Source organism: Nerophis lumbriciformis, linkage group LG33 (assembly GCF_033978685.3).
Source record: "Nerophis lumbriciformis linkage group LG33, RoL_Nlum_v2.1, whole genome shotgun sequence".
Taxonomy (NCBI): Eukaryota; Metazoa; Chordata; class Actinopteri; order Syngnathiformes; family Syngnathidae; genus Nerophis; species Nerophis lumbriciformis.
In genome coordinates, this window is record NC_084580.2 from 18545434 (window position 1) to 18556502 (window position 11069).

An 11069-nucleotide genomic window follows, 5' to 3' on the forward strand; every position below is an offset into this window, starting at 1 on the left:
TGAGGACTATATCAGACAACATGGGTTGCCAGAGTGTAGTCACACAGACCAGGTAGGCAATTTGAGTCAGACCTTGTAGAACACTTTGTAAAACCTTGCTGGAATAGTTACCTCTACTGCCCCCCAGTGGCCGTTAGAAAGGATGCATACATTTTGTGTTGAAGTCCTTAAAGCTGTCTCTCACTTTTCGTCTTGTCCTTTGTGTCCCAGATGAAGTGGTTAGTGGCTCGGGGGAGGATAGGCGGGGCATTAGCTCAGCAACATTCTTCTTTTCTTTTCTTTTTTACAAGAACTTTGCTGACAAAGTGCAAGTGTTTGTGGGCGTTATTGTACATGTTGGTATTGATCACACCACCCAGGGAAAGTTTTCAAGATCATTAAATGATTTTGACTTTCATTTTGTGAACAATATAAACATATATGAACACAACAATGTAAGACGTAGTAACAATGTTGTGTATTCCTCGAGAGGTCACTGATGTGTGCTCCTTTCCAGAGTCGTGTAGAGAGAGAGTTTGGCCAAACCGGGTTAGGAGTCGGTGTCTAACAAGGTGCTCTGTAGAGAGTATGGCCAGACAGTCTCCCAAATGATTGGTTAAAAACCCTTCACGTGACTACAGGGGGCCATGTTGGACACCAACTCCAAAACCCTGTTGGCTATACTCTCTCTCTACTCTATCTGCACCTTTCTATCTAGCTATCCATACACTTGGGTAAAACGGAATCCATCCTGTTTGGTTCCCACATCAACCTTAAGAAAGTCAATGACTTCACTACAAAAGTGTGTGACATTGTTATCACCAGGAAGGATGAGGTCACCTACCTAGGTTCCATTCTAGAGGCTGAGCTTTCCTGTGATAAAATGGCAACCAAGGTAATCAAAAAGGTCAACCAACGAACGAGATTTCTCTATAGAATCTCCTCTCTGGTCAACAAAAGCACCATGAGGATTCTAGCGGGAACTCTCGTTCAACCCTTTTTTGATTACGCATGCACCTCCTGGTACCCTAGCACCTCCAAAACCCTCAAATCTAAACTCCAAACATCCCAGAACAAGCTAGTCAGATTACTTCTAGACCTCCACCCCAGATCCCACCTCACTCCTACCCACTTCTCCAAAGTGGGCTGGCTCAGGGTGGAGGACAGAGTAAAACAACTTGCACTGAGCCTAGTCTATAAAATCCGCTACACCTCCCTGATACCCAAGTACATGTCAAACTACTTCCTTAACGTAAATGACCGCCATAACCACACCAGGGGGAGCTCCACTAACCACGTTAAACCCAGATTCCGATCTAACAAAGGTCTTAACTCATTCTCTTTCTATGCCACATCAATGTGGAATGCGCTCCTAAAAGGTATAAAAGAAAGGGCATCTCTATCCTCCTTCAAAACCACAATAAAAGTACACCTCCAGGCAACTTGAACCCTAAACTAACACCCTCCCCGGATTGTTAATAATCAAATGTAAACAATCAAATACAGATATTTTTCTTATGCCTTCTGATCTCTCTCTCTATGTCCACTACTTGCTGTACATAACCTACCAAATCAGACCTACACTGATTCAATATCCATTTCTCTGTTCTCAATTGTTGATGACTGATGATAACAACCAAACCTACCCCCCCCGCCCCCCCTCCACACCCCGAATTGTAAATAATTCAATGTATACACCCTGATTATTATCTTGTGTGATGACTGTATTATGATGATAGTGGGTAGGAGCAGCAGCTGTTATCCCACAAGGAAACATAGTATTAAATAAAAGAATTAGTGATAAGTTATCTGTTTTTACGGGAGAATTGGTAGCAATTTATATGGCAATTCATTGGATAGAAGAAAATAAAGCAAGAAAAGCAGTCGTGTGCTCGGACTCCAGCAGTGCATTGATGAGCATAAAAAACATAGCATCAGAAACAAGACAAGATTTAGTTTATAAAATAGTTCAGGCAAATTACAGAATAAATAAAGCGGGAGGTGTGGTAACATTTCTTTGGGTTCCTGCTCATGTAGGAGTTGAGAGGAACGAATTAGCGGATAAGTACGCAAAACAAGCAACCACTAAAACAGAAGTCAACATGGAGATTAAGCACAGTAAAGAGGAAGTGAAGAACATAATTAAGATGGAACACAATAAAAAGTGGCAGGATAATTGGAATAAGGAAACAAAAGGTAGAGAGTATTACAAAGTCCAGAGGAGAGTAGGTGTAATGAGAGGAGGCAATAGAAATAGGAAGGAAGAAGACATTATTACTAGAATGACATTAGGACATACATATCTAAATAGTTCATTAAAATTGATAGGGAAACATACTACAGGACTGTGTGATTCTTGCCAACAGCTAGAAAGTGTAGGACATGTTTTAATACATTGTAGGAAATATAATAGAGAAAGGGAAATACTGGAAAGTAAGTTAGCGAAAGAGAATATTAGGTTAGCAGTGGAAGATATATTAGGAATGCACTCAGAACACATAGGTTATAAAGCAATATGCACATATTTAAAAAATACTGGGTTAAATAAAAGAATATAGAGTAGGGATCCACCTCGATCCACACTCCATTACAGTAGGTGGCGGTAATGCACACCACAAGGTTGCTTGCCAACCGCCATAAAAACAAAAAAGAAGAAGAAATTACGCAGAAATAAGGGAGAAGGACGCTAATAATTCAGTGTTATTATTTGTTCTTCAGTTTGTAACAATGTACATCGTATAAAATACATATTTGAGTCTCTATTTCAGGAAAAAAAAAACGTCTCGGTGAGTGAGAAGCTTATCGTGGTCGCTAGTTTAGCTAGCTAGCTTAGCTTGTTAGCTGCTAACAAAGAGACGCGGACGTTATCAACACATCGCTAAGTAGAGATCAAATGTGAGTGTCAAGTGTTGTGATTGTGTGAAAATGTGCGAAAGAACGATAGCAAAGTATGAGGAGGAACTTTGTCCAACAAAAGAGGAGAAGGAGCGACAACATCAACTACTGGACGCTGTTTTCAAGAAACATCAAGTTGTGTTACACAGAACAGGTTTGTTTACTTCTTACTCTCACATCTTTACTAACTTTATATTTCATTATTAACACTTTTCTTCAATAGGAAGATTGTTTGTCTTGTGGGGATGATGCAATGCTTTGATTTAGATTCTTCATGAAAACGAGACAGTTTGAGGTTGATGTTCCTCTCAGTTTGTAACAATGTGTGATTGATTGATTGAAGGAGTTATGAGAAGTTTGCATAGGAAAGGGTACAGTTTCATCACGATACACATTCACTGCTACAAGAAAGCCTGAGATGGTTTCAGTTGAAATATTTGTTTATCTCACACAGATAGAACACAACATATACAGAAAGTAGCATTTAAAAGACAACAATACTGCAGGAAAATAAAAGCAAAAGACTTTGTATATTCCCTGTGATAGAGTAGGTTACTCTGGATGCGGAATGCTGGTCTGATATCTTCTTAGGACAAGGACTCTGGTCAGAGAGTAGGGCACAGAGAGGCTTTCAGGCACTCTTTAATGATGAAGTTGAACAATTGTAGTATAGGTGTGTGTGAAGTGTGGTCTAAAGGGAACACATACAAAGAATGATTAGGATACATTTAGGCAATATAATATGCAATAAAACAACAGGATATGTATAATATTATCTATAATATAATATACTCTACAATGTGTTATGAAACTAATATACAAACAAATGTACATGGACTATTAAAGCAGTCCATTAGAGATGAATGGGGAATAAGCACTGTTGATTTAGACAGTGCTTTAAACGTGGTCTGTGTCGCCATCTAGTGGTAGAATAGGGTAACTACTGTGTAAGAAGAAGTATTAACAGGGCGAAAGTTGAGCTGGCGAATTATGTCGTCAAGCAGAAACATTGTTGCAAACAAACACTCGTTTAAGGCTACATCTAACACATTATAGGCATTTTTGCATTAATAACCGTGCTATATTCGACGTATACTTACATTTTAGTCAGGAACGCACACAATGCTGTTTACACAAGAGCCCATATTACGCAGAAACGCTACAAACCGGAAATGACGTCTCAGACTAGATCGCCAAATCGCCAAACTCACACAGTCACCAAATACATTTTATACTGTAATCAAATCTAATTTAGGTTGTTATTTTACTTCCTGATTCTGACTTACATGCATCAATAAGTGAACGTAAACATTTATTTTCAGTAGCCAAAGTAGTCAACACTTGATTTAGTCAGTCACATAAAGGTGACTGACTTTCCTTCAGCGTGTCGTAGATGGTCTCCAATTCCTAAAAATAAATTGTTGATGGAGACACTCCATAAAACAGCACATAGTAAAACATGTTTTTGGTAAAAGTTCCTTTTGGCCCAGCCAACAAAATGACCACAAAAAGTATTTTGCATGATGACAAAAACATACCATTTAAAAGTGATTTTGGAATCAAATTTTTTATTTCCATGATATTGAAGTTATGGGAATGACTATGTCATTAAAAGGTTATGGTTAAGTTTAGAGATAAAGTTTAGGTGTCATAGACCGTATACAGAATAAAATATTTACACACTTTACATCAGTGAGTGTAAAGTTAAGAATGCCTCAATCAATGCTGCCTCGTACTTGTAAAAACTTTTCAAATTGCCCCCCCATCAAATTGCCAAGTCTGTTTTTGTACTCACTTTTGAATTAATTTTAGTGGCTGGGACAAAAGGAATTTCCCGCATTTTTATTGGTTGTTTTGCTACACACTTTTAACACAACACACAAAACATTAATTGTGTTAATAAATGTCATTGTGGTAACAGTGTCAATCCAAAACTATTTCTATTCTCTCTTTATCTTATTTACTTATTTACCCAACAGACGTCCAGCAGCCCCCTCACATTAAAGAGGAAGAGGATGATCCACAGCCCCCCCACATTAAAGAGGAAGAGGAGGAAGTGTGGACCGCTCAGGAGGGAGAGTGTCTTCTAGGGCACACACACACACACACACACACACACACACACACACACACACACACACACACACACACACACACACACACACACACACACACACACACTCACTTAGTTTTTTGTAATTGGTTTTCAATCTTCATTATTTACTTCAAGTTATTACGATCTCTCTCTCTCTCTCTCTCTCTCTCTCTCTCTATCTCTATCTATCTATCTACAAACCCCGTTTCCATATGAGTTGGGAAATTGTGTTAGATGTAAATATAAACGGAATACAATGATTTGCAAATCCTTTTCAACCCATATTCAGTTGAATATGCTACAAAGACAACATATTTGATGTTCAGACTGATAAACATTTTTTTTTGCAAACAATCATTAACTTTAGAATTTGATGCCAGCAACACGTGACAAAGAAGTTGGGAAAGGTGGCAATAAATACTGATAAAGTTGAGGAATGCTCATCAAACACTTATTTGGAACATCCCACAGATGTGCAGGCTAATTGGGAACAGGTGGGTGCCATGATTGGGTGTAAAAACAGCTTCCCAAAAAATGCTCAGTCTTTCACAAGAAAGGATGGGGCGAGGTACACCCCTTTGTCCACAACTGTGTGAGCAAATAGTCAAACAGTTTAAAAACAACGTTTCTCAAAGTGCAATTGCAAGAAATTTACAGTCCATAATATCATCAAAAGGTTCAGAGAATCTGGAGAAATCACTCCACGTAAGCGGCATGGCCGGAAACCAACACTGAATGACCGTGACCTTAGATCCCTCAGACGGCACTGTATCAATAACCGACATCAATCTCTAAAGGATATCACCACATGGGCTCAGGAACACTTCAGAAAACCACTGTCACTAAATACAGTTGGTCGCTACATCTGTAAGTGCAAGTTAAAGCTCTACTATGCAAAGCGAAAGCCATTTATCAACAACATCCAGAAATGCCGCCGGCTTCTCTGGGCCCGAGATCATCTAAGATTGACTCATGCAAAGTGGAAAAGTGTTCTGTGGTCTGACGAGTCCACATTTCAAATTGTTTTTGGAAATATTCGACATCGTGTCATCCGGACCAAAGGGGAAGCGAACCATCCAGACTGTTATCGACGCAAAGTTCAAAAGCCAGCATCTGTGATGGTATGGGGGTGCATTAGTGCCCAAAGCATGGGTAACTTACACATCTGTGAAGGCACCATTAATGCTGAAAGGTACATACAGGTTCTGGAACAACATATGCTGCCATCTAAGCGCCGTCTTTTTCATGGACGCCCCTGCTTATTTCAGCAAGACAATGCCAAGCCTCATTCAGCACGTGTTACAACAGCGTGGCTTCGTAAAAAAAGAGTGCGGGTCCTTTCCTGGCCCGCCTGCAGTCCAGACCTGTCTCCCATTGAAAATGTGTGGCGCATTATGAAGCGTAAAATACGACAGCGGAAACCCCGGACTGTTGTACGACTGAAGCTCTACATTAAACAAGAATTGGAAAGAATTCCACTTTCAAAGCTTCAACAATTACTTTCCTCAGTTCCCAATCGTTTGAGTGTTGTTAAAAGAAAAGGTGATGTAACACAGTGGTGAACATGCCCTTTCCCAACTACTTTGGCACGTGTTGCAGCCATGAAATTCTAAGTTAATTATTATTTGCAAAAAAAAAAAAAAAAGTTTATGAGTTTGAACATCAAATATCTTGTCTTTGTAGTGCATTCAATTGAATATGGGTTGAAAAGGATTTGCAAATGATTGTATTCCGTTAATATTTACATCTAACACAATTTCCCAACTCATATGGAAACGGGGTTTGTATCTATCTATCTATCTATCTATCTATCTATCTATCTATCTATCTATCTATCTATATATATATATATATACACATACATTGTTTTGATTCATTTCAATATCTTACATACACTTGTTATTACATATGTTGACCAGATGTTGAGATATTTGCTGGGAATCCATATTGGTTCTCCACGAGCGTCCCACTTTTGTTGATAAATATATCTAATCGGCTATGGAATAGTTTTTCCATGATTTTGGAGAATGGTGGAAGTAATGAAACTGGTCTGTAGTTAGTAAAGCTCAAACAAAATCTTGTTGTTCGTGTATGACTTAAGTGTTATTATGACAATGACAATAAAGGAATTGATTGATTGATTGATTGATTATGTCTCCATTCTAATAAATTGGTACGACTTTTGCAATTTTCATTTTGTCAGCGGAGAGTCATGAAGAGGAGTGGCACACCAGTGTGGGACAGAAGGAGCTACAGGCCCCCTCCCACATTAAAGAGGAGCAGCTTCATGATGAAGATGAAGCTCAGTCCTTACAGCTTCATCACAGTCAAAGTGAGGAGAACAGAGGGGCGGAGCTTGTAAGTCAACACATCACAGAAGCTGATGGAGAGCATTGTGAAGATATAAAGTCAGAACCAGACAGCCTCTTTGCTCCACTGTCAGACATGGACCACATGATGTCACACTCTTCTGATCACAGTGACCACATCCAAAAACCTTTGGAGAGTAAAAAGGACTCTAAAAGTGATACGAGACATCACACTAACAACAAACACTTTGGCTGCTCTGAATGTGGGAAATCATTTAGACGGAAGAGTCATTTTACAGTTCACATGAAAATACATACTGGAGAGAAACCTTTTACCTGCTCTGTTTGTAAGAAGAGTTTCTCCACAAAACATTACATGACCACACACATGAGAACACACACTGGAGAGAAACCCTTTACTTGCTCCGTTTGTAAGAAGAGTTTCTCCAGAAAGCGTAACATTACCACACACATGAGATTACACACTGGAGAGAAACCTTTTACTTGCTCCGTTTGTAAGAAGAGTTTTTCCAAAAAGGGTGACATGACCACACACATGAGAACACACACTGGAGAGAAACCTTTTGCTTGCTCAGCTTGTGCTAAAAGATTCAACACTAAGAATGACATTACCACACACATGAGAACACACACAGGTGAGAAACCTTTTACTTGCTCTGTTTGTAAGAAGAGTTTCTCCAGAAAGGAACGCATGACCACACACATGAGAACACACACTGGAGAGAAACCTTTTGCTTGCTCAACTTGTACTAAAAGATTCAACACTAAACAGGAAATTATATTGCACATGAGAACACACACAGGTGAGAAACCTTTTACTTGCCCTGTTTGTAAGAAGAGTTTCTCCAGAAAGCAAAGCATGATCAGACACATGAGAACACACATTTGAGAGAAACCTTTTGCTTGCTCAGCTTGTGCTTAAAGATTCAACACTAAGAAGGAAATTATATTGCACGTGAGAACACACACAGGTGAGAAAGCTTTTACTTGCTCTGTTTGTAAGAAGAGTTTCTCCACAAAGCAAACCATGACCGCACACATGAGAACACACACTGGACAGAAACTGTTTAGTTGCACTGTGTGTGTGATAAGATGTTCAGGTTTAAGAATCAGGTCAGTAGACACAAGTGTGTAACAGTCATGGAAGCTGCAGGGATTTAAAAACACTTAAACAGTGATTGTGCTAAATGATACTTTAAAAACACAGCATGTTTAATATGAATGTATATTTGATGTTGTATGTAGTGCTTCTCATCTTCTAGTCTTATATGTTGTCCTGTAGTTACTTTTTAAGTTGTGTGCATGTATTGAATATTATATATGTAGCTACTATTGTATTTTATTTTCTCATTATTTAAAGAGAGGGCATCTTATTTAAATTGTGTCTTATAAAATCACACATTTTTTCGATTGCATTTTATTGATGTTATTATCCAATTAAAAGTATGAATGAATAAAATGGTTAACAAAATGTGGACTCTGGTAGATTAGCAGCATTGTTACATCATGGATGTTAACTACTGCAAAACATCAACAAAGAAGAAAAAGGCTAAAGTTAGCAACACATAACTAAACTTTAGAGCCATCGTGAGTGGAGTTGGTTGTTTTTGTTGCTGCATTTGTACTTTTTTCACCTCACATCTTCACTTTTAATCCTAAAGTCTTCTTCAAATATATTGTTGTAGGCTTCTGAGATTTGTGTTTTTGGTGTGTGTGTGTGTAGTCTGTGGAAAGGGTTGTTGTCCCTTGTGGCTCTATTACTTAGGACGATCAATGATTCCAGAACAAATAAAACATTTCCACTGTCTCTTTATGAGGCAAACATCTGTGTTGTATTGATAGAGCAATCCATCTAAATATAGGCCTATCTCTCTGCTCAACCTTGACCACAACATTTTTACAAAGGTACTAGCCACTAGATTAAACAAACCCATAGAAACAATTATTCATGCAGATCAAGTTGGCTTTACAGCTGGTAGGCATTCTTTTTTTTAATGTGTGACGCTAGGTAAACATTTTGTATTCTGACAAGAGGGACTATGCCAATGGAGCTGTCCTGTCACTGGACGCCCAGAAAGCCTTTGATTCTATTGAATGGCCATATTTATTTAAAGTTATGAGGAGGTTTGATATTGGGGAAACTTTTGTAAATTGGATTAAAATGATTTATCACTCTCCTAAATCCGCTGTTATCACAAATAACATGAAATCAGGGCCATTTAGTCAACACCGAGGAGTACGTCAAGGAGACTGTCTGTCTCCCGTGCTATTTAAGATAGCACTAGAACCCTAGCCAATAGGAATAAGGAATCACCCTAGTATTAGAGCCATTCCAGTTGGTGCATCAGAAGCTCTCGCCAGCTTGTACGCAGATGATTTAATTGTCACTCTAATGAATCCCAAGCAGGACATCCCTAACCTTTTTCAATATATTAGCTCTTTTGGTAAAATTTATGGCTATACCATAAATTGGGCCAAAAGTGATTTTATTTTTATTGGTGAAAATATTGACTTGCAGAACTGTCCAGTGAAAATTGTAACGTATTATATTATATATCTCGGACTCAAAATATCTAAAAGTCCTAAATCATTGTTAAAATTAAACCTTCCAGAGACAAACTGAAATCCAACATAGAATACTGGAGAACCCTACCACTATCTATGAGTAAATGCCATAAAGATGGTATCCCTACCAACATTTTCGTACTTCTTCCAAAATCTACCAATTTTTATATCAAATTATTACTTTAAGAAAACAGATACAAACATTTTGGATTTTTTTGGGGGGTATAAAAAACATAGATTATCTAAAAAAATCTATATTCAGATCTACCCGTGGTGGTTTGGGTCTTCCGATATTCAAACATTGTTATTGGGCAGCAAATGCTCGGGCATCGGCATACTGGCAATGGTGGTCATCGGCATACTGGCAATGGTGGTCATTGACATACTGGCAATGGTGGCCATTGACATACTGGCAATGGTGGTCATTAACATACTGGCAATGGTGGTCATTGGCATACTGGCAATGGTGGTCATTAACATACTGGCAATGGTGGTCATTGGCATACTGGCAATGGTGGTCATTAACATACTGGCAATGGTGGTCATTGGCATACTGGCAATGGTGGTCATTGGCATACTGGCAATGGTGGTCATCGGCATACTGGCAGTGGTGGTCATCGGCATACTGGCAATGGTGGTCATTAACATACTGGCAATGGTGGCCATTGACATACTGGCAATGGTGGTCATTAACATACTGGCAATGGTGGTCATCGGCATACTGGCAATGGTGGTCATCAGACTATGAATTATTCAACTATGTCCCTTTGTGAATACAATTTGAATTGATGTCCCTAATAAAGCCATATGCCTCCTTGACATCTTTATTTTTTACTCAGGCTTCATCTATCAAGTCAGTAAGTCATAGTTTTGTTGTAAGAAATTCTCTTAGGATCTTAATGCAAATAAAAAAAACATTTATAAAGTTCCAAATATATGGATCCATACACCAGTCTGCCATAATTTTGTCTTTACCACAGCATTATTGGACAAGACATGTGCAGCATGGCACAGGAAGGGGCTAAAATGTCTACATGATTTCAAAATTGATGGAAATGTTGCTTCCTTTGGCCAATTACAAGAAAAGTATAGTTTATCTAACTCATTTTTTCAGATATATGCAACTTAGACATTTTGTAAGCGAGAACATCCCTCATTTGAAACCAAAGAGAAAGGACATGCTCTCTTGGAATTATTTTTGATTT

At 38.5% G+C, this 11069-nt stretch overlaps 1 protein-coding gene across 1 annotated transcript; it reads left to right on the top strand.

Moving 5' to 3' along the window:
* The first annotated feature begins 7551 nt into the window (after nucleotides 1–7551).
* Nucleotides 7552–8571, top strand: LOC140677507 (uncharacterized). Its single transcript, XM_072912189.1, has 2 exons — nucleotides 7552–8170; nucleotides 8255–8571. The coding sequence occupies exons 1-2, from the start codon at nucleotides 7583–7585 to the stop codon at nucleotides 8432–8434; spliced, it is 768 nt and encodes a 255-aa protein (XP_072768290.1). The 5' UTR covers nucleotides 7552–7582; the 3' UTR covers nucleotides 8435–8571.
* Nucleotides 8572–11069: the final 2498 nt, after the last annotated feature.